General features: G+C 30.3%; 1 protein-coding gene and 1 long non-coding RNA gene across 6 annotated transcripts; one reads left to right on the top strand and one right to left on the bottom strand.

Moving 5' to 3' along the window:
• Nucleotides 1–710: 710 nt before the first annotated feature.
• Nucleotides 711–2,742, bottom strand: LOC130891020 (uncharacterized). 3 transcript variants are annotated; one of them, XR_009058821.1, is made up of 4 exons: nucleotides 2,452–2,742; nucleotides 2,059–2,168; nucleotides 1,910–2,003; nucleotides 711–1,710 (listed from the first exon to the last, which is right to left on the bottom strand). It is a non-coding gene; the product is annotated as an uncharacterized LOC130891020 (long non-coding RNA). The 3 variants fall into 3 exon arrangements; XR_009058820.1 differs by having other exon boundaries at nucleotides 711–2,003; nucleotides 2,452–2,650; XR_009058819.1 differs by lacking the exons at nucleotides 1,910–2,003; nucleotides 2,059–2,168 and having other exon boundaries at nucleotides 2,452–2,732.
• Nucleotides 2,743–2,895: 153 nt separating this feature from the next.
• On the top strand, nucleotides 2,896–23,376 carry LOC130890810 (trafficking protein particle complex subunit 8). Of its 3 annotated transcripts, none has more exons than XM_057795182.1 (11): nucleotides 2,896–3,231; nucleotides 3,651–4,101; nucleotides 4,304–4,580; nucleotides 5,208–5,485; nucleotides 10,990–11,238; nucleotides 11,297–11,492; nucleotides 11,870–12,130; nucleotides 14,778–15,500; nucleotides 16,043–16,422; nucleotides 18,905–19,696; nucleotides 22,543–23,376. In XM_057795182.1, exons 1-11 carry the CDS (start codon nucleotides 3,072–3,074, stop codon nucleotides 22,805–22,807), a joined length of 4,032 nt encoding a protein of 1,343 aa, XP_057651165.1. In that variant the 5' UTR covers nucleotides 2,896–3,071; the 3' UTR covers nucleotides 22,808–23,376. The 3 variants fall into 3 exon arrangements, with proteins under 3 accessions (XP_057651165.1, XP_057651251.1, XP_057651337.1); XM_057795268.1 differs by having other exon boundaries at nucleotides 2,898–3,231; nucleotides 4,304–4,559; XM_057795354.1 differs by lacking the exon at nucleotides 2,896–3,231 and having other exon boundaries at nucleotides 4,005–4,101; nucleotides 4,368–4,580.
• Nucleotides 23,377–25,066: the final 1,690 nt, after the last annotated feature.

Below are 25,066 nucleotides of genomic sequence, written 5' to 3' on the forward strand. Positions count from 1 at the left end.
AGCCAGCAGGTAGATGGGCTGGGCGTCTCTTACCATATGTCAAAGGCTGGAAACATAGAAGTCACGGAAAGTTGGACTATTACGTCACCCAACTACTTACTGGACACGGTTACTTTTGATTCAGCCTGTTTAAACAAGGAAAAGTATAGAGCCTCACTTGTCTCGCTTATGAATAAGCCATGGACAACGCAGAACACACATTCTTCGTATGAAGTCATTGGAAAATACGAGGAATACTGCAAAAAAGATCGGAAAATTCACTCCGCAGATCGTAGGGATTATGATCGCGAAAGAAGAGAGCTGGAACGTCGTAGCTGAGTATGTAGAAACAAATTTACGGACGAAGAAATAGGACGGTTTGATCGATGTCCAGACCAAGACAAGCAATAGCTAGAGATATTACAGAACAACAAACAGAGCAAATGCAAAGGGAAGAAGCGCCATTCAGTAGAATACTTACGCGGGTTCAGGATGGGAACCTCAGATAGGTTTAAATTAAAGAGGATGGGTTTTAGTAGGTAGTACAAGTACAGCCCCACACACAGGTCGGTTTCGTATGGCCACTGATGGTGCGGATGCGCATTTCACTCCTCTTCGGATAAAAAAGCAGTGAACTCTTTTATTAATAAAGGTTTAGATGAAGGTAATCAATTTTTGATTAGTTAAGAATATACATAATTTTATTGAAATGTGTAATAAAACAACTGATGTAAATATTAAACCTCAAATTTATTCAACTGAAACAACTATTTACATAATGAGAAACAGATTGAAGATATCCAGCATGTATTTCACCTTTTTATTAGCAGTAATAATATGGAATTGTCTGTAAAATATTAAAATATTTTATTCTACTATTTCCCTCTCTATATGAATCCTCTAGCAATTCTGAGTGGTTCATATACTATTGCGGAGTACACCTGCTGCAAGAAGCTCTTCTATCTGCCAATGGTAAATCTCCAGGAACCATCTGCTTCACAACCTTTTTATCAGAGACTAAGACAGGATAAGCTTTTCTCACAAAAACACCATTAGAAGCAACACCCACCAATAATTTCCAGGTATTCTGATGTTTATAAGAGCATTGTTTTTCCATGCTACTCGTTGGTATATGTTGCTGAATAGTACAGTTCAATATTATTCGGCAATTCCTAAAATTATCAAAAGCTGCAGGGAGGAAGACTTAATTTGTATTTCTAGGGGTATTGTTTTTATTAATTTATTGAAAAATATTTCATGTATTGCATAAATCCATGCTATTACAACATTTATTGCAATTGCTGAATTGCTATCAAATCTTCATGTAGTAAGTTTAACCTTAGCTTCAATAAGGTCATCAAAAACTATGCTTTGGATTTTTTACTTGCCAATTTGCATAGTGATTTAATAGAATGTTTCTATGGCTTTATACAATGTCATACATATAATACAGATTGGAATGCCTGTATACATTAGCATATGGGAGTCATTACCCTCTATGGGTTTGTAACTAAAACAAACTGATAATTTTGAAGTTTCTGTGTCTAGTTACTAACTTCTTTTCACAAGAAATAATTCTCTGATCCATAAGATGCCCCAGAAACTCTAGTGTCAAATATTGAGGTAGTAGGTCGACTTGCCAAAAATGGTCCAGCATCATATAAATCAATATGACTGATTGAGCTCTTAGAAGTCATTAGACACATAGAAGTGGACATGCTTATCCTTTTCCTACAATATAAAAAAAACAAATAAACAATTATAATTTTGTGCTCACTTATACACTTCCATAATCTTTAGAAAAATAGCAGAAATTAACTCTTGTATACCTTTTTTCAGGATACATGAAATTCAAATTTCTTTTAATATTAAAATTAAACAAAGTTGGTCTATTCTTTTTGTCTTAATTTTTAAAATGACAACTGCTCACCAGGCAATGTTTTGAAGGTTCCTTGTCTTTTCTTTTGTAACATAAATGAATCTAGCAATAAATTCAACATAGATCAGTCTTCTAAACAGAACAACTAATAAATTAGAAACTTATTAGTTTACACATGGTTTTATAATCGTTTTTCATACCTTATTAGTTCTATCCAAGCTTTCCGATCCTCAGGCTTTGCAGGAAATATAAAGAGCTGGCAAATATTTTTTTTTGCAATAATGTTTATAGTCAGGAGTGAAGTAGACAACTATGTTTTTTAGCAGTAGCAAAATACATAAAACAACAAACAATTATTTAACAAAGATCTGTTTAATGCTATAGTGAAATCTAAGTTAAAAATAATATATGTGTGGGTAAATGAGCTTAAAAATTCTAAACAGTTTTAAAACAAGTTTCCAAGCTATTGTATTTAAACAATTCAATATGTTGATAAATCATACATTAATTGAACATAATAAAAACAAAGCCAAACTGCAATCTAACCTCAATGGTTTAATTTTTGTGTATTTGGAAACTTTAAAAGTTCTTACCTGTTAACCTAAGATTATATACTCGACTGCTAACTTTGTCTAAAAACTCAGATTATAGGAATAACTTCAATAGTCTAATTTGTGAGCACAACACGCAATAATCTAAAGTTAAAAGTACTTCTGAGTGCTTACATTGAATGAATGGATTTTTCCAAAAGGTTTACTCATGTGGTTCATCTATGGGTTTACTTTGGCAAGCTCTGATATGACGTCAGACTTAGGATGTCTATTGGGTGCATTCTATAAGCACTCCCGACCAAGATCTTTTCCATTCCACTTACAGAGCATACCAAAGAGTATTGCCGCAACCACAACGGTCATAGTTGCTATGTGGAACGCCTAAATGAGTATTTCAGGCGCCGTAAATGTTTAGTGGAACGCACCCATTATCCAGTTCAAATTAACTCACTCTTCTTTTTTATAATAGAACAGAAAAGAAGGAGAATGGTTACTTTCAGTCACTCCCATAGATCAACTACATCCGTCATTCCTATAAGCTGTCTTTCTTTTTGACAATAAAAAAATTAAAAACTTTGGGGAACAAAACGACAGCGTCAAAAATTATGTGATGTTAGTGAAATTAATACTCTAGCTGAATTTATTTTGTAAATTTTAGTGTAATGCAAGCTCAATGCAAGCAAACTCCCCAGGAGTTCATTAAAAATGCGTTTACTCCTCAAATTGCTGTGATGTACACTCCACTTGCAGAAAAATGTTGCCTGAAAAATAATTTGGATTTTATTCAATTATTACAACCCTTTTGTACATTAACGAATGACGGTACGTATTAAACATTAAAAACAGCATTAGAACTTCTAGGTACGTGTTTCTTTGTATAAAACCATTATATACAAAGATATTTGCAACAAATTCATCCATATCAAAATTATTACTGAGCACCAGAAAAGAAATTATTTTGAAGGACATAAAAACCATTGGGAAAATGGAAATAGTAGAGTTTAAAGCAATTTATATTTGTCTATTAACCTGATGTAGAAGTAACAGCTATGCTTTCTATATTTGTTTTTAAGAATTACAATTGTATTTTGGGTAAATGTGCACATAATAAGATATTTTGATACATAGCAGTAGAGTTCATTACTATTGTAACAATATTTTACATAGTTTCTATGGATTATCTTTAAATATAAACAAAATCTTATTTTTATTCAAATAAGAGATCACCATGTGATTTTCAGTTTCGTACAAGGACCCCACAGGATTTACAAATACTATAAGAAATTTGAAATTAACCTTCTTGGATATATTGTGGAGGCCACCTCAAACTCACATAGCAAGGAAATTATTGAATTCTTCAGTGAGTAATGCATCAGACTGCAAAAATAACTTTGTTCAAGTAGGTAGACACAATTTGGAAGTACCTTCAAATACCCCATGGTTTGAATCTTGGAGGGACACATTTTTAAGGGTCCAATATCCATCAGACCATGAGTTTACAAAACATTTTTTGGCATGTATTTTAGTTGCAACTTCTGCAGAAAATAACCTGGAGGAGGCTTTTGATAGTTTAACACAAAGATTAAATCAAGCACAGAGCAGAGAACCTGGAAAGCTTCCAAAATGGTTTAACTTGAATATTTTAAAATATTTTGTAATTTTGCATGACAATGTAGAGGGAGATACTTATATGTAAGTGATATCTTAAGTCTGATCTTGTGTTTTTTGATGCTAACATTTTTGTTCATTGCTCAAATATTTTTGCATTTTCTCACATCTTCAACTGCCATTTTCTTATTTGTATACCCATCATTTATCAAATGATGCTAATAGTGATTCTTATCAAATATTAACATTGTAAAAAGGTACATTTGATCTACCAATTTAATTTCAGAGCTGAGAAAGCATTTGATTCAGTAAAACTATTGTATGGTGTAGCAAATTGTTTTTTATTAAAGATGAATTCAAGATCTCCCAAAACCTCAACAACAGAACATTTACCAGATCCTTGGAGTCAGTTCATAAGTAATACAATTAATATGAAAGATATAAAATCCAATCAAGATAATTCACTAATGAAAACTTCCTTAGAAATAGGACAGGAGGCAGAAGAGGTTAAGAATATCAGCAATTATCATCCACTTAGTCCGGTAAATGAAGATTTATCAGCAGTAAGTAAATAATTCTCCAAATGTTGAATGTTATTTACATAGTTGATTTGGTAATTATTATTTTGAACTATTATAAACTTCAACTGGATATATTAATACTACTAATACCACTATATACCTATTTGAGAATATTAGCTGACCTGAAAAGTTCTCAGGCTGACATCTGTTGCCCTATTTGTTTGTGAGTTATAGCATTTCAAGTGAAGCAACTTTTGTTAGTTTGAGAAAATGGTTAAAAAAGGAATTGTGTTAATGAAGCTTTGCTTATGGCAAAAAATATTAAGGCAAGGCTTGGCTTTATAAATTTAAATGAAGCAAAATGAACACCAAGGACAATGAATTTTACTCTGATGAAGAAGTTATCTCTAAAACTGGAACCTATTTTGATGCTAAAGACAAATTGTACCATGAAATTGGTATCACAAAATATTTTTTACTATGTTAGCCTACGAACTTTTCAGTCCAATATACACCTTTTTTATGGTTTACATGGACCACTGCATAACCTGTGGAATACGGCAATGCTCTCTCTAAATTGAAACATATGAGTTATTGGCAGCATTCACTATTATTTTTTTATGAGGGGTATTTAATATATTTGCTCTTTAATCTAACATTGAATTTTAGAGTGGACATATTAGTGATGATGAAAAACCTGTAAATAATGCAACCAAACAAAAATCACATGGAGTTTGCTTAACAACTGATGATGTGGAACAAATTAAATTGTTGATATATGAATTCAGTAGAAGTTGTCTAATGCCATATATAGAAAAACAAATTCATAGTTTAAATGATACAGTCTCCAATAAAAAAGGAGTGAGTAAATCATTATTCAGTGCTACAAAAAGATGGTTTAGTCCCAACAAACCAGGTGCTAGTTCTGTAGCTGTTAATAATTTAATGTAAGTAGTTTTTACAATTTCTCATCAAAGAAGAATTTTAATATGTGAACCACACCAATGAATTTTTCATTCCTAACTGTTATATCTTAAAATAAGTAGCCACATTCAATTCAATTATTTATATTTACATTAAAATTTATAAATAAATATAAATTCCTCAAATTGTTTAGATTTTTTCATCATTGATAACTGTTTTATTTCTAAATATGTGAACCATTTCTAAAAATTATAACTTGCAGCTCTTATCTAATACTGTCATTTTTTATTCTATCAAGTCACTCTTTTGACTTTTCTCAAATATTTCATCTCTGCAGCTTGTAATTTACTTTTTTGATGCTGATTTAATACCCATAATTTACAGCCATATGTTAGTATGAACCTAAATATAGTTCAAAATACATTCATTTAGATTTTTCTTGACACTTCTCTGTTGTTTATGAATCCATTGACCAGAGCATAGTATACTTTGTTAATATTTTCAATTTTCCTGTTTATTTCCGTCTCTAGGTTCCCATCTGCTTCTAGTTCAACTCCTAAATATTGCACTACCTTTACTTGTTAATTTCTTTGCCTTCTATATGTATATACATTTTGTAACCTCCACTGTTTATAGTCATTACCTTCATTTTGTTTCTGTTCATTTTCATTCCAAAAATTCTTAGCCTACTATAGAACCAAACAAAATTTCAATGTCAAAATATTTTATTACTCAACATATTCTCCTCTTAATTGGATACATTTATTACGCCAAACCTGCAACGTCTTTAGACCTTTCAAAAAAATTGTTTCTTCTCGCTCTGCAAACCAGACTTCCACAGCTTCTAGTACCTCGTCGATGGAAGAAAATTTACGAAATTTTAAACTTTTTTTCAGTTGAGGAAAGAAATGATAGTCGAATGGAACCAAATCTGGTGAATAAGGAAGGTTTTCTAGTAATTCAAACTCTAAATCACGAATTTTTTGCATGGCAACATGAGATTTGTGTGTAGGGGCGTTGTCCTGCAAAAACAAAACACCTTTGGATAGCTTTCCACATCTTTTCTCTTTAATTTTTTCCCGTAGAGTGGTCAGTAATGTTTAATAGTAATCTCCAGTTATTGTTCTACCCTTATCCAAAAAATCAATCATGATTACTCCATGGCAATCCCAAAAAACTGAAGCAAGAACTTTTCCAGCAGATTTTGGGATACGAAACTTCTTAGGCCTTGGAGAACCAGAGTGTCGCCATTCGATCGATTGTTGCTTTGTTTCTGGATCGTAGAAATGTCCCTAAGTCTCATCCATAGTAACAATTCAGTTAACACAGATCGAACGTGGTGCTTCTACCCTTGTACGCTTTTGGTCAACATTCAATCATTTGGGGATCCATTTTGCAGCAATATTTATCATGTCCAAATTGACGTGAACTATATGATGAACGCGTTCGTATGAAATATTCAGTGCTTCAGATACCCGTTTTAGCCCAATTTGATGGTTTGATAAAATCATGTCATGGACTGCATCTTTATTTTCGGGGATTGACACAGAAACCGGCCTTCCCGATCGGTCATTATCTTCAATGGAAAATTTACCTCTTTTGAGGCTTGCAGACGAATTTTTCACGGTCGCATACGAAGGACATTGATCACCAAGAGTATTAAGCATATCTTCATAAATCTGCTTACCTCTTAACCCTAAATGCAAGTACTTGATGTCTCGATACTCCAATTTTTCGATTTTCACAATTTCGGTGGACATATTTTTTCTTTTTAATTTATTGCGTAACTCTGCTTTACTTTTTTGAAGTGAAACTACACTGATACTTCTAATAATTTATTGTTCGTTGCTATGGTAATACATCCTCGTAAGTTTTGTTGTAAATCTTCTTTATTCCCTGTTATTATTGCTATATCATCAGCAAATATACAATCTGAAATTGCTACTCTTTCTAATGCTCCACATACATTCTTGTAGTTTTTTCTTTGCATAGCTTAATTATATCATCCATAAATAAGTCAAACAATAATGGGCCTAATCCTCCTCCTTGCCTTAACCCTTCCTTTGTCCCAGTGTTTATATCTTGTGAATTTTTTAGCACTGTATTTTTATTTACCTTCACTATCCAATTCCAATCTTACTCCAAATTCTCTCCAAGCATTTCGTTTCAATAATTTCACCAGATCTTTCACTTTCCACCTATATTCTTTGTAGGTTTCATAGTTTTCCAGCATTCTGTGTCCTAGGTAAATGTGCCATTTTTCTTTTTTCAATTTTACTTGCTTTTTCATTTCATCTGTCCACCGTGAAGTTTATTTTTTTATTATTAGCTTTGTATACACCTCATTTTCTTCTCGCTGCTATTAGAATAGTGTTTTTAAAGTATAACCTCAGTTCGTATAGCCTCCATTTTATTACCATTCTTCACGATTTCGTTCTTTTTCTACCATTTTGATAAATCCTCTAGCTACATTTTTGAGACTGTACGATATTATGCTTTCAAATCCCAAATTGATATCTGTTTTTGTAGTTGTTTTTACCCCTTTTCCTCTTTAATTTTTATAACTGCCAAATAGTGACTGCTATATATTTCAGGTCGTCTTTTTAATATTATGTCTAATACCTATGTTCTTTTCTCTTTCTGTATAGGATATAATCTATTATGGACTTTTCACCTCCACTTTATTCTTCTCTTCTAGATGATTGCATTACTTCTTTACCAAAAAAATTAAATTGAAACCATAAATCAAAAATTTCAATTCTTAAGATAAAAAATTCACAATTAAAATTGAACAAAATAATAAAATTAATTTTCAATAAAATTAATTTTCTTGATGTCACATTATATTATATAATTAACAAATAAACTCGTGGCCTTAAATAACGCACCACCCTTTATTTCAATATCAAAACCTAAAATGTTAATCTTTTGGGTTTCTTTTTTTCTATCACAAAAAGTTACAGTATTTTAAATGTTAGCGATAAAATGTAGCAAAATTTCTTATCAACAAATAACTATTTTTGTGATTTTTTAAAATTTTAATTCTATGCATATTTTAATGTTTCTTTCATTCTATTGTACCAACTTGTGGACAGCAGTAATTTAAGTCAATCAAGGTATGTTAAAGTCGAGACTAGTTAAACAAAAAATGAATAGAGTTAGGCAGTTAAGTGAACGTGAAGCTGATAGAATAGCCCAGTTAGTTGGACAGGGACAAAGTTATTGTGAAGTGGAAAATCTGTTTGGCATACACCACACAACCATTGGCAGATTGATGCAAAGATTTCAAGAGACCGGTTCACATTCTAGGAGGCCTGGAGAAGGACGTCCTTCAGTTTTAACTCCTCGAGATGACCGTTTTTTGCAATTAAATTCATTAAGAAATCGGTAAATGACAAGTGTCGAGCTCAATAGCCTTTTATGGGAAAGCCGAAATGTCTCTGATAGATCAATAAAACGACACCTTCAGAATGCTGGTCTACACAGGCACCTTTGCTAACTAAGCAGCATCATGTTGCTAGACTAAGATTTGCAAGGCAACATTTAGATTGGAATTTAGAAATTTGGTGCCAAGTATTATTCACTGATGAGACAAGAATCATTCTAAGAGGTCCTGATGGACGTAATCAAATTTGAAGACGGCGAGGGGTAAGATTTGCGCAATCTTGAATCATTCCTAGGGAGCTATTCCAAGGAGGGTCTATCATGTTTTGGGGAGGAATTTGTTTTGATTCCCGCACAGAATTAGTGTCTCTTCCTAGACCCGCCCTTAACGCAGTAAGATACATAACTGAGATTCTTGAAAATCACGTCGTTCCGTTTGGGCCATTTATTGGTGATGATTTTCGCATGATAATACTAGACCACACGTTGCGGCAGATGCTCTTAATTCTAAACGAAGTAGGAATTCATACTCTGGACTGGCCATCAAGAAGTCCAGATATGAATCTTTCGACGTCGAAATCCATCTCCTCAAAATTTAAATGAGCTTGAGCAAGTGGCATTAGAGGAATGGGAGAACATACCTCAAGAAGTGATACAGCACCTAATTGAAAGCATGCCCAGGAGAATGTTAGCAACGATTACATTCAGAGGCGGAAATATACGCTACTAGCGTTTTAAAAAAGGAACATTATTGTTTAGAATGCAAGTTTTAATTTTAAGAAAATTTGGTTTTATTGCAATGGTTTTATTTTGTTGCTCATTAAAAATCACATAAAATTACTACACATTTCTCATTATTGCGTCTAAATGATTGAAAAGAAGTTAAACAATATCAATATTAATTTAAATTTATTAAACAAAAAAATATTTTCAGAAATCGGGGAGGTGCGCTATTTTTGACCACGAGTGTACATACGAACAGAATGGTATAAAAAACCAACTTAATCCTCAGAATATTTGAACTCCAATTCATGTCATCCTTTATCACAAAAAAGATAAGTAATTATAAGTTTGGCTGATAAAGTTATCAGATCCTGAATTTCGATGCTTATTTATTTAAAGAGGAAAAACTGTAAAAAAATATTAGGAAAAAATGATAATTAGCATATTCAAGAAAAAGATAGATAGATACTAATCAATTGAGAAGCAAAACAGAAAGTAAACATAAAACATTTTTCTTTATTATATGTACAGGGATTTTCCCAATAACTATTGAATTATTTCAATAAATATGATATTAGTATAAGTCATAAAGGACATAATACATTATCCAAATATTTCACTAAATTAAAATCTAAAACAAACCTAAAAACAAAAGAATTAATATTATATATAGAGAAGTACCTTGTTATGATTGTGACGCTGTCTACATAGGGCAGACATCTCAGTATTTATAAAATAAATTCAAAGCTCATCAATACACAAAAAAATAAAATTGCATTATCAAACCACGAAATCTGAGAAAAACAAACTTCTTGAAATGGAATCAAATACATGAAAAAGAAAATTCTTAGAAATTTTTCACTTACGTAAGAACAAGAAAGCTATCAATGATAGAAAAGACCTATATAATTTAAGTAAAGTTCATACTTCTATTTTGTACATTTTAATGCAAATAATTTGATTGATGGCTGCTACATATTTTTACGTCGCAAAAACTAAGGAAAAATTAATTTTTCATGTCAAAACAGATAAAACAGAAAGCGACTATTTTTTAAAATCTTATAGTTTTCAAATATTCGATTCGAATTTTTGACAAATATTTGTCAAAAAGTTCTTGAATAAAATGTATTAAAAATTTGGCAATTTTTCTACTTTTTAAATTATTTTATATTCATTTTCTTGAGTAAGTGATCCTCATTTTTGGTCTGTTCCAAAAAATAACGTTTTGTTTTCAATAGAAACTATATTCTACGTCTAGACCTAACCTATCAAAATATTCAATACTTTAGAAATTATAGTATAATATTCTGGTTTAATATACAAATTGGTATAAACAAAAAGCTAAAAATATTATTTTTTTCGATATATTTCACATGTTGAACAAATTCCTCACCTCCTCAACATACATGTTTGTTTACAGATATTCTCTAGACTCTCCTGAACTACAAATTAGACGATTAGGTGATCTATACTTCATGTTTGGTCAGTATTCTCTGGCATTTCAAGCATATCATTTGGCAAAAAGAGATTACAATGCTGATCAAGCCTGGTTATACTATGCTGGAGCATTAGAAATGGCTGCCTTAGCAGCTTTTATGGCTAATGATACTACCAAAAAAACCTGTGATTACATGGAAGAGAGTATAACAACTTATCTAAATACTTGCAAGTACGTTTATCAAATGAGTTTATTAATAAATATATAGTTATAATTTGTTAATTTTCAGAATGCCTCAGTTTGCTACTAGAGCCACAATCTTGAGTTCTGTATGTTTAGTAAGTCAAAATATGTTTGGAGAAGCTGCCCACCAACTAATTCGGATGACAAGTGAAGAATCAGATTTACGTTCAGCTTTACTGCTTGAACAGGCCTCATATTGTTTTCTTAAGTCAAAAATGGTCCGAAAATATGCTTTTCACATGGTTAGTGAATATATCTAATAAGTTGCTAAGGTTGAAACTTATGCTCATAGTAATAGGGAATAAGCATGTACTTTATATTCACTTTCACTTGATTATTTTTTTCCAGAGACATTATAGTGCCAAAATTATTATTTCCACATTTATTTTGTTCTCAATTGTATAAAATGACTATTAAAGAGTGCAAAATAAGTTAGCAAATTCAAAACAAGCCAAATTTAACAATACTTCAAATATAATTTTAAGAATTATTTTAACTTTTTTGACAGAAAATAAATTTTTTATTTAATTGTACTATCTAAAGAGTGAATTAGAATTATAAAAAAACTACATGCATATCCCCTATTGCTAACTTCAAATAAATATATATATTTTTATAGGTTTTAGCTGGTCACAGATATTCAAAAGCAGCCCAAAGAAAATATTCTTTGAAATGTTACAAACAGGCATATCAAGTTTACGAAAATACAGGGTGGGACTTGGCTAGTGACCATATTCATTACACCATTGGTCGTCAAGCTAATAATTTACAACACTTTGATGAGGCTATAGAGTCTTTTGCAAAACTGTTAAAAGGAGAAAGTAAGCAGACTGCTCAACAGCAAGCCACATTTTTGAAAGAATATTTAACTATCTTAGGAGTAAGTTAATTTGTATAATGTAGTATATATATATATATATATATATATATATATATATATATATATATATATATGATAAAGTAATGCGCAATTTACATAAAATTTACAACGTTCACTTTTGAAAAAAAATGTAAAAACATGTCACAAAAGAAAATAACTCAGAGAATAATAATAAAAAACAAAATAAACTTTGATTTTGAATTTATGAAAAAAATAATTAAAAAAATCGAAACTTGAAGTTACCTTGTAAGAACACATGTTTTCATTAATTGTAATAAAATAACTGTTTGTCAGTGTCAGTCTAACAATTGGCATCATACCAATCTTATTATTACGGCTAATTTCACACTGAAAAAGAAAGGATAGAAATTCTAATAATAGTAGGTTCCTGCAATAGTCTTTGAGAAGCATGTGCTTTTTTAACAAAACATATTTTGAAAAACCTTTAATTGCTAAAGTCATATAGTAAGTAAGCATTGTTGCCAAATGTAATGAAACGGGAAGCGTGGAGAATACTCCAAAATCTGGAAGACCAGGAATTAGAGACGATGCCCGTTTAGCATCGTCACAGACACAACAGAAATTGTCTTATAACTATAGAGGATAGAGTTGAAGAGGAGGTCTCCTATGGGAGAAAAGTTGAAAAAGTGTCCAGCTATATACAATAAATAACAGTTGAAAAACCTTCCAGAACGGCGCTGCTGTAAACAATAGATATGGTAAGAATTGTAGATGTATGCAGAGTTGAAAAATTTAATATCATAGTCCATTATTGAAAGTTTCAACGACTTACGTTTTATAAAAGTGCGAGAAGTTGTCCGGGGAGTATATAATATATGGCGCCACCCAGATTTAGAACATTTTGACAGGAAAACTACACCTATAAAAAGTTCACGAACTTTCAGGAAATAATCGGGACAGACGTCAAGAATTTTGTAAAATCTTTATGAGGAATTCTTATGAAAATATAAATTTCCTTAGTAGTGTAGTATTTTTAGACGAGGCAACGTATTGCTTAAGTGGTACACAATTGTCGTTACTGGACAGGAGAACATATCCACTGAATTCAGACAAAACACACTGAGCGCCCCCAAAAAATCAAAGTCTGGGTAGAAATTGTTAAGGGGAAGATTTATTGGTTCATATTTCTTTTGTGGGCATTTAACAGCTTGTTAAATGCCCACAAATGTGAGCAATGTTTGGAACATCTTCAATATAGCAGTGCTTCCGAACCTAATTGCGGCATTTCCAGACCCAAATAATAGGTAAAACTTGGAACTACTATTTGGTTCCAGGATGGTGCATCATTGTAATATGGTCTTAACGTTCCAAGGTTTCTAGATAGCCAGTTTGAAGGAAGGTTGATTAAAAGACATGGATCAATGAAGTGGCTACCTAGGTCACTTGATTTTATCACTCTTGATTTTTCTAGGGGGGCATTTAAAAATCAGGTCTACGTTAATCGACTAGACAATTTAGAAGATGCGATGGAACGAATTAGACATGAAATTACCCGTATTACTCCGTCTTCCATCGTCTTGGCTTATGTCATATAGTGAACGGGACAGTTTAAATAATCCCTGTAAAAAATAGTTTTGATTTAATAGACTGTAAGTTATTTCTAAATTTACGTTTATTTTGATTTTTATAAATTTTCTCGTGTTTTTATGTAACCCCTACTTATTTTTTTTTCACAATTCAGAGAAACAAGCTCATCAAATAATGTAAAAAAGGTAGTTTGCTATTAAAAATATAAAGATGACGTCATAACTTTGACAAGTTTGACATTTTATTTATTGACTTGAAAATTGTGGTATCTCAAATTTTGTATAAATTACACAAATTTATGACGCTCTGTATTTGCCCATCATTGCAGTAAAGATAATATGACAGGCAATTTCACTATAACCTACAATTCTAATAAACATGGTAAAAAGGTTCAGAACTAGAATATTATTAGAACATTTGATATCCGCATAATTATGTAGGCAATGACAAGTTAAGGAAAAAATAACAATTGCCTAATTAAATAAACAACCTATTCCATTACATTGCCATCTGACCTACTTGAGCCATGTCTTTATTGGACTTGTATCCAAACACAAGTCTGGAATCTACATCAGTTTGCCCTTCCTTGAACAATGAATGAACTCAATTGCTCTTGTAATTGAAATACCTTAGAGTAACTGAGCTGAATCACCTCTGAATCGGCATATAGTAGCAAGACAGTGCAATAATTTTACATAATGGTATCCCTCACTTTGAATACAGCTCTTTTTAACGCGATAGCCACTTTGTAGGACATATTACTAATAACATGTAAAAAAATATCTCAAGCAATATTGGATACAGTCATTTAAATAACCAAACAAAAAATATTTTTTCATTTTTCAAAATAAATTGAATCAGTGAATATTACACATCAAAATATAACTAAAACCAAACTACGAGGCATATTTTTTAAATAAGTACCGAAGACATTGCAATAGTTTTATTTTTACATGAAAGCCTGTACCTTAATCTAGTTTTCTTTATAATTTCACACAAATTTTACACAATTCAAAATTTAAATCTAAATATTTATATAAGGCATTATATTCTTAGGGATTGAACATTTTAGTTGATTTCTTTTTTTCATATTTTTCAGAATAAACTTAAAACAGAAAATGAAGACTACCAAATCAGTTGTCCAATTTTGCCAGTTCCAGATTTGGAAGTCAATTCATTAAAAATTTTACTAGGTCCTACCAGACCTTTATCTACTCCTGGAAAAGTACCAGCCATGGGTATTAATTTTTATAATTCTGAAGATCCACAGGCAGAAAATAAGTGGATAAAATTAGAAGAAATGTTGGTTCATGAAGCAGAAGGTGCTGCACCTTTAATATTCAAGCCAGTGGTTACTTTGTACAATGAAATTAGTTTAGAAAAGACTAAACCAGTAGCTGTAGTCAATGAACCTATACAGATTTCTATAAAATTGGTGAATTCTCTTCAAACTGTCCTTAATCTTACCAATATTCACTTGCTGTGGACTTTTAAAAAAGATAAGATAGTAACTAATACATGTGATACAGAAAATGGACGATATGTAAAAACTCATACAACAAAATCTCTATTAGTTGAAGGAAACTCCAAGAAGGAGGTTGTTCTTTCTATCACTCCTCTGTTACAAGGAGTAGTGACTGTAACTGGCTTTTCTTATACACTGACTAGTTCAAATGGAGCAAGTGGAACAAGCTCCATAAAAGGGAAACAGCTTATTCGTATAACTGATGGAAATGCAAAAAATGCTTGTAATAATTTTAGTGATAGCAGTACTGTTAAACCATTAGATATTAATGTGGTACCACCTGCACCTTGCTTACAGGTAATACCGGTTTTTATTATTACTTTTAACTCACGATCAGATTGTTAAGAAATTAGATAATATTGAGCTTTTATCTATCCTCAATAATGTTACTGTATTTTGGTTTATTTCAACAACTGAAATTTTCACCCATTAGTATATTCTCCAAAGAATAAAAAGAAATGGATGCAAAAGCTAAATAAGAAAAGAGAATACATTTTGAAGAATATACTCAGAAATAGGCAGAAAATTCAGTGTGATCAATTTAAACATTGGTAGTTTTTTGTAACTATCAAATTAATGTGATGTATACTTTTAAAATCTTTTGAATGTATGTGTATGTAACATTTAAATGTATTATAATTTTATGAATATTTCTGAGGCGGTGTGATAAAGTAAAATTCTCAACAATAGAATAGTCGAATTAACAAAGAGCTTTAAAAATACATCTTATGCATATGTATAAGTTGCAGCAAAGAGGCTTATATCATATAATTCCATCTATTTTTATATCTACCATTGGATACTTGTACAAAAATATGTAAAGCAGTTTTTAATTCCAGGTGACGTTCTCAGAAATTAATTCAGATTTCTTGGCAGACGAATTGCAGAAAGTTCTAATAAATTTTCAAAATACTGGCTCAGTACCACTTAAAAATATCTATATGGCTTCTTCTACACCTCATTTACTGTGTAATTGTGAATTTATTCAACAAGTAGATGAAAATCTAAATGTGAGTGTTGGTAATTTGTGTATTCCAGCAATTAGGGAGAAAATTATTAGAAAAAATCACTTAACACCAGTACCACTAACTAGAAATATATTGAAGCCCGGGCAAACTGTACAAATATACGTTTGGGTAAAAGCGCCTAGTACAAAAGGACCAGCTGCCATAGATATACTTATTTATTATGAAAATGTAGATAAGAACAGTATTCCTAAGTAAGTTCTTTATTTCTGATAATTTCTAATATATTAATTGAAAATAATGACATATTGATTTTCCTCTTTATAAAATTCTTGTGAATACCAATTATATTGTTATGGAGTAACATTTAATATTAATATTATATTGAAGAAGGCCACTACACCCTGATTTTAAACTAGGAGGATTGCTTTTAATTTCATTTGGCAATTTTGTAGATTCGTGATTGGTTAAATCGCAGACGGCTTTACACATCAGTTTCGACATTAATATGATTGACAGTTCTATAAATTGTAAACAAATGTTGACTATTTTTTCTTTCTTGCATTCTTGTTATTATTTTATTAAAATATTTCAATAAAATATGAAAACAGAACTAATCTGAAAATGGACTCAGATAATATTCCAAGTACTAAACATAATTCGCCCCCCAAAAAAGGTGCTTTGTAATTTTAGGCCACTTATCGTCTATCGAGAAAAAAAACATTGTGAATTTATATAAACAAATCTCAGATGATAAACCAGAAACAAAGGTGAATGCCATTGTGTTTGAAATTGTAACAATGTTGGGTAGGTTAGCACTTTTGTATGAAATTACCAGATACACATTTTATTTAAGTTGCTAGAGCGACTGTGTTTTGAATTATTAAAGAATATAGGAACACTTGAGTACTTGTCTCTTCTAACCATATAACAAAAATTATAATTCGATGTATTCTTTTTTAAAAGTGAAAATCCAATTTTGAATAAAATTTCAACTGAAGTAAAAAATGCTTAGATGGACCATAAATTCCTCGTTCATCATTACACAAGTTATGAAAGAAAAACATTCTGAGTAAGCCACAAATAATACTAATTTTTACATAAATTAAAAGCTCTTCTATTTATTTCATGGTATATATTAAGAAAATTACACATTTTTCATAGAACGCAACGATATTTTAAGATGGAGAAGAAATTACTTAAGATCCATCATACAGTATGGGCCAGAACAGAGACCCATTATTACCTTGATGAAACCTGGCTAAATGAAGGTCATACAAATAATGGATAGACACATCTATCAGAGTTAAAAGAGATGCTTCTCTTAAAGGATTGTCCATATATTTGCAAATTCCATCTGAAAAAGGCAAACATTTAATAACCCTTCATGCGCATGGATTTGTTGAAGATGCAGTGCTAATATTTGAAAGTAAAAACACTGGAGATAAACATGAGATATGAATGTATTGGTATTTGAAAACTGGTTTTCTGAATTTCTAAAAAAATTGCCAGATGGTGCTGTAATTGTTAAATGGACAGTGCATCTTACCACAATCATAGAGTAGAAAAGGTTACAACAACATCTGTATAAAAAAAGGGATACAAAAATGGTTACAATCTAAGAATATACTATTTGATATGAATATGGTTCGATCTGAACTTATATTATCATAAAACAACTTAAAGATAAGTTTAATTCATATATTACCGATGATTTGAGCTCAAATAAAAAATGAAGTGGCAGCCAAAAATACCCCTTTTTAACTGAAAGATGCAAAGGATCTTTTAATGGAATATGTGGCATTCACTGGCAAAATTGTGTTGCACATACCATAAAAGGAGATGATGAAATGTTCAATTTAGATAGAATTGTGTATGATCTTATAGAACCGATAATCCTTTCTTTCCTTTGGTGATGACAGTGAGGCAGATTCTAAGTGATTAATTATTCATATAACTTAATATGAATTTATTTAGTGTTTCATGAATTAAACAATGATAGACAATATAATCATTAGTTCTGATATACTGTAAAACGTTTATTTGTGACAATGTTTAATAAAAAATATTTATAATAGGTTGTCGAATGAAACAAAAAGGGGCCTTTTTCGTACAATTTAGAAATTGCTTGTTTTATGTATCTAATCTTACTATGAAATATTCCAAATAAGAAGTCTATGGAAGAAGTGATGATAAATACATGATTCTGCTAAAGTGTATCACATTCAGATATTTTTAATGATTTATTTCTATTTTTAAATCAAATAAGCTCTTGTACTTGCAACGGAACATTTTCTTATATTTATTTTCATACTCAACCAATTTTTTATTCAACTGATCTTCATTTCTCATATAGCTCAATTTTCGAAAAACAAACATCCTCTGCACTTTAAATAATACAATTTTGGTCTGTTGTGGTTCCTTCATTCTAAATTGTATGCATTTGATTAGAACTGACTTGGATCTTATCCTTGTTTTAAAATTTGTTTCAGCAATGAATACAAAACTTTATTTTCATGTCATCGCTTCGAATCTATATTTTTTTTAGTGATTTCTCATGGCGTGATTCAGGTTTCCCAAAAAGATTCTCTTAGTTTAAAAACAGCATATAAACATCTTATAATTTTTAAGTTAACAAACATATTGGTATATAGTAATTATTACCAAGGATGAAACCATAGTTCAGTTTTAAATTTAGAAGTTTGTGTGTAGTAGACATTTTTCTCTTATTTTTAGGTATAGATTAGTTAGACATAATTGGAACTTAATGGTTCAAGAGTCGATAGTAGTAGACGTTTCATTCCAATCAAGTCATAATGCAAAAAGTGTAGAAGAATTGGCTCTTGCAATGAAAATAACTAATTTAAATAAAGTTCATAGTTCAGTATTGACAGAAGTGATGTTATTAAATGTTGGATTACTCAGCAAATACTGGACTTTGACTGAAGACATAGCTACTCCTAAATATATAAACCTTCATTCCCAGGAATCTGCACATATTTTGCTCAAGGCAAAGAGATCAGTTCAAGAAACAAGTAAATACAGCAGTGTTCCACTTAATGCTGATAGAAAGTCTATACAAAGTATGACTACTACATTCTTGGCATTTGCAAAGAAAGCTGAAAACCCAACACTAACGATGTTCGATGATTTTGACTCTTTAAAATTCAAAGAAAACAATGATGGTGTATTACTGTTGCAGTGGCAAGCGTTAGTATCAGAAGGCACTAATAAACAGATTGTTATCGGTCAAACAAGTATACCTATAGAAATAAATAGAAAAGAAGAAGATACTGTGCAAATGGAAAGAATATTATCAGACACATTCACTGATAACAATGATAAAAATTCTGAAGAGGGAAAGATCCAGATCGCCCAAAAACAAATTGTTTACAACCTAATATATTCTCCAGTTGTCAAGCATAATTTCATTAAAAGAAAAATCTGTATTGTGCCTGTTAAAATTCTCTTACACAGTACTATTGATAATAAAATCCTTAGTGTAATTGTAAATACAACCGAACCTAGGTAAGTGACACTTTTAAATTTGGAAAATTATTCATACCTTCATATCTATATTCATCATCAATATTTTAATACTAGGAATTTCATACAAAAAAATCTAGAGTGAGTTGCTTAAATCATAATAATAGGCCAGGATAAAAAATACTTTCCTACGTTTATTGATTCTTCTGTTATTGAAACTGCTTCTAAATTCGTGGATCATTCAAGTGTTTCAGTATTGTGCTTCCCTTAATAATACACAATAAGATCCCAACATTTTGCTTTAAATCAACATAGAAGTACAAAAAATTCTACCAAATAAACAAAAACATTAGATTTGAATAAACCTAGATTCCCTTCAAATTCAGATATTGCAAGCACATTCTCTTCATATATTTCAAGTTAAAAAGTTTTTTTTGAGACCAATAAACTAGCTCGAGTTAATTGTTTTTTAATTGATACGCTTCTCTCTTTCAAAAGTCTGATATTTTATTATCTAATAAGCTGGTTTTTCTACCAGCACGGGGGTTCCAATGATTTTTCCAATAGCTAATGATATATCTGTACTTGATAGCTAGAAGAACATAAGTCACAAATAACCAACTTCACAGGAAACTCCAAGACACTTAAAACTCACTTTCTGTCATAACACAAACACAACTATGTGAACAGTAATCTTTTCAATAGTTTCATTTAAATTGTACTTATTGACGACATATGTGAAAAATACGATGTAACTCAAAAATTCGAAAATAATAAACTCACTTTATTGTAGTAATGAAAATTTAACATTTGGACTTGGAAACTGATTTATTTCACTCACTTACATCATCTGTACCATGATGTTATCTCAAAACTTTTTGTAACATAACATTTTCTTTAAAAATGATTAAAACAAAGCTTTTAATTTTATAAGTGAAGAACATAGCAAGATTTTCGTTAACTCATGACAGTTTTCTACAGGAAAATAAAATTCATTATCACCATGCAGCTTTGGTTGGAAGTACAGTTTGTACTTATCTGGTACACATTGAAATATTGTCATCATGTCTTTATATTTATTACTTCTAATCTTTTCTTGAGGTCGACTTGTTTAAAAGAAGATTTAGGAGATAGCACTCTCATATTATCTTTCTGCAGTTGAAGCCGCATAGTGGTTTATATCAAAAAGGGTTCTTCATCAGTGATCAATTTCCTTGAAATGTAGAGTAAACTATAAAATTCACTTAATCACCGCTTGTAAAAATTGATAGAAGCAGAACATTTTTGGTTAATTAAGACTGAAACTAATCGTTGAGTTAAATAATGTTTAAAGTTGCTATTTAATCCTATCTTGCAAATCTGTTGGCCTATAGCGCTTTAATCTTATCTTCTCAGAACTCTCATTAACTGGTTGGCGAGCACATTGGAATGCACTTTGACACTTTCACTATATTTTTCAATATACTTCTAAATCTTTTTAATTGGCTAGATTTGATTTACTTGTAGTACCCCATAGCTGGATACCATATGTCCAGATGGGATTAGGTATTAATTTATATAATAACACTTTGTTGGATGTAGATAATTGGGATCTTCTGCCAGTCATCCACTTTAATTTATGTAATTGTAGACCAATTTTTTTCTCTTCGCCAATATATGTTTTTGCCAATTTAATCTATGATTTGGATATATGCTAAGGTATTTAACTGTATTTATGTGATTGTTTTTTGTTGGATTTTACAGAAGGACATTTTTTGTACTATTAGTGAAGGTTATAGGAACTGATTTACTCTCATTTGTTTTTATTCTCCACATTTTTTGGTAATTCTGAATTGATATACTACTGATATACTATAACCGTATTGTAAAGTTGCCGCCTCTTATATAAGAACATTTCAATCTGCTTCGATTTTATGTGATTCTACTTTGACTATGTAAATAACATCAGTATATTTTACAAATTAGAAATCTTGAGTGCTAGAGAAGGAGAGAAAGTACTGTTTTGTACTTCTACATACTTAACTAGTGGTTTAAGAAGAAAAACAAGTATGTGGAATTAAGTATTTTTCCTCTCCATCCACATTCAGATCAAGTTAATAAGAGATTTTGTTTATACCATGTTAGATTCTCAAAAATTGACAAAAATATTTCAATCTAACTGCTCTTTTTCCCTGACTGCATATTAGTGTATCTTAGCTGCATTACTAATCGCCTTCCATCTCCTACAATATTGTCTTTCTATCAGCGTTTTTTCATTAATTTATGACTGGATATATTAAAGTGCCACACAGTATTTAAAAAAATACTACTCTTATTAATCTGTGTTTCCAAAATAGGCATATCTTATGTGATTAACTTTATGACATTTCTCAAATCTTTGTTTATTAACTTTGATGACACCTTATATAATTGTATTTTCTATACAATACATATTAGTGATTGAACGAATATTCTCCAATGAACCTTGATAATTAAATTTTTCATAGAACTTATGAAATAAAGGTATTATAATGCAATGTGAACAAATTTTTATTTTTGTTAATGTTATATAGTCATATTCTTGAAAAAAACGATATAACAATCAAACAAACACATTATTATTCTTCTACATCTATGAATATAATTATTTTTCATAAGAATTACAAGCAAAAACAAAATTTAACAAATTGAATGCCTTTCATAAATTAAGTTAATAATTATGTACCTAGAGACTGCCACCAAGATATAAACAAAAAACTGAGCATTCGCATACACGAATGTCAGTAGCAAATATTCGCCTAATCGTGAAAGAGAAGATGTTAACCAGCACTACGATCTTCATAATTGACATTTTTTTCTACAAGAATAAAACTACGATTTTTTTATTTATACAATCTCTTCTATTTCAGCGTTAAAATACCTGCAATAACTAACTCGAACATGTTCTGTTCGTATGGATCCAGTAACTTCTGTTGGATAAGTAACAGTAAAATTGTTAAAATTTTGAATCCCTTAACTACGGCAACAGTACAGCTTGCAGCCGCTTTATCTGGACCTGGAACTTTTGATTTAGGCGCTCACATTCAAGTGTTATGCAAATATATTGATCATCCGGATCCATACATACTACAAACTTATCAAATTCATCCAACTTTGATTATTGTAAATACTTAATATATATATAATGTTCGTGATTTAATTTGTTTTTGAAATTTTATATTAATATTACAATACAATCTAATTATCAAGACTTTCCCCCGTGATTATTAAAATTTATTTGACTTATATATTTCGCGATATAACAACGCCTTGATTTTAGGTTTATTTTGATAGAAAATCACTTTAAAATAACAGGCAAAAATTGACGTTTCGACCTATTTCGGTATTTATCAAACTATAACTTGACTTCACAATTTCATAATTATAATAATCAATAAATCACTTCCAACATTAATATTGAAATAAAAATTGTTAATATAAAATTGTCAAGACATACTTAACAAAGACCGTAGTTGGTTGTAAAGTCAATTTTTATCTGTTATTTTAAATTAGTTTTTTATATATAAGCAATACTAATTTGGCACCCCTACGACTAAAGTTTTGTTAAAAAAAGGATAATTCATGTTTTCTAATTTCGGTGAGAAAATAGCTTGAGGAAGATGAAATATTTATTTCAATTAGGTACCATTATTTATGTTTATTGAAGTGTAAAACTATAAAATTAAATATATATAAAAATTCAACTTTTCTTGCTTATTTTTGCGAAATTTATCAACTTTCTCCAAAATTTTATGTTCATTTGAAATTATAGCTGAATGATAGTCTTTTCTGGAGCGTTATTGATCCTTAATTGTTTTTGATAATTCTTAAATTTGAAAAGGATCTTTCACCAGATGCAACTGAAACCGGCAGTTTGTCGACCAGTTTCATTAAATAAGCCAATACAGTCAGTGTCTGATTCACTACTTCAATCATCTTTAAGATTTAAATTCATCATTAGAATAAATGAATTGATTATTTCTAAGAAAGTAAAACATGTCTGTATATGTTTTAAACTATGTATCCTGAATGAGTTGATTGGGTTATTAGAATATTTTATGTTTATTGCTGTATTATGATTGATAGTTATTAGTAAAATTAGACGAATGTAATAACTTTACCTTTTATTTCACTGCTGTACATTTTTTACTTCTATCTACAACTATTTTTCATGTGCTACTATAAAAAAAAGCCTTTTTTCACACATATTGAAGATACAGTATAAACAAAAGATTTCATTGGTGGGTATATAGTGGGTGTTATTTGCAATTATATATCATACAAAATCAAATTTAAAGTAAGAGATAAAATAAACTTTACTCTATATTTCATTTTCGGTGTATTAAAATTTCATCACTGCATTCATATTGAAATTGTGATGAATTTTTTCTAAGACAAATTGTATTTATTGGTAGTAAATCTGTTTCTACGTTGATTTCGTGAGCCCCAGATAATAATGCTAATGGTAAAAAGAAATAGCGATAACTGACCGTACTAACATTTGAATTTGATGTAAGCTTTGTTAATGTGTTAATTTTATCGAATTTTTTGATGGTCGCATGATAGAAATATCAAGGTGATTATGGTTGTTATATGTTCATAATTTATATTATCATTCAAAATAGACATGACAAATGATCACCTATCAGGATATAATTTGCTATCGCTATTGTGATAGGTTTTCCGATTGGTTAGTGACTTCATCTGATAATGTACTTATTATCACAATTTTGACAAGGATTTTCATGAACTATGTTAGGTAACTTATTGATTGGAGTTTTATCTTTTATTTTAGTAAAATTAGATTGAATATTAAGGGTTTGACTGCACGCTACCTTGATATGTGTTGTTTAAAGATTCCAGAAAGTTTAGGAGTAACTGATTTTATATATGGTAAAGGTGTAAAAATAGAAATAGAAGTTGGAGTTGACGTTTAAAGGTAAGATTTCAAAGTCTGTGTCAGATGTGTTATACAGATGTTTGAAAAGATATGAAGGATATGAGTTCTCATTAATAAGTTTGTAAAGTATTTTGAGGTTCTTTTTATGAAATATTGAATCAGAAATTTTAACGACTGTATGTTTCCTCTGTTTGACTTAACACTAAGATTAATTTAATCAAACAGATAAAAATACAGGCCTTATTTTCCTGATCCAATATTTCACATAAAGAACCTCAAAATACTTTATAAACAAATATATTAGAGTTAGTACACTTCAGTTGAGTTCTAACACTACTACGAGTAAGATCGTGAACATAGTGTTGGTGCCAAAAAAAGTGTTTAGCAGTTTTTACTCCAGAAGATAAGTACACCTATCTAATTGGTATATATATTTCAATTTTATCAAACAGAATTTTAATTCTTCGAATCAAATAAATGTCCGATCCCAAGGG

The sequence above is a fragment of the Diorhabda carinulata genome, chromosome 1 (genome assembly GCF_026250575.1).
Source record: "Diorhabda carinulata isolate Delta chromosome 1, icDioCari1.1, whole genome shotgun sequence".
NCBI classification, from domain to species: domain Eukaryota; kingdom Metazoa; phylum Arthropoda; class Insecta; order Coleoptera; family Chrysomelidae; genus Diorhabda; species Diorhabda carinulata.

Excerpts from the sequence above, each read along its gene's own strand:
- LOC130890810 (XM_057795182.1), top strand. The coding sequence starts at position 3,072 with ATGCAAGCTCAATGCAAGCAAACTCCCCAGGAGTTCATTAAAAATGCG. Across the intron at positions 4,102-4,303 it reads GTAGAGGGAGATACTTATAT|AGCTGAGAAAGCATTTGATT; the intron begins GTAAGTGATATC and ends ATTTAATTTCAG. Across the intron at positions 4,581-5,207 it reads TAAATGAAGATTTATCAGCA|AGTGGACATATTAGTGATGA; the intron begins GTAAGTAAATAA and ends ATTGAATTTTAG.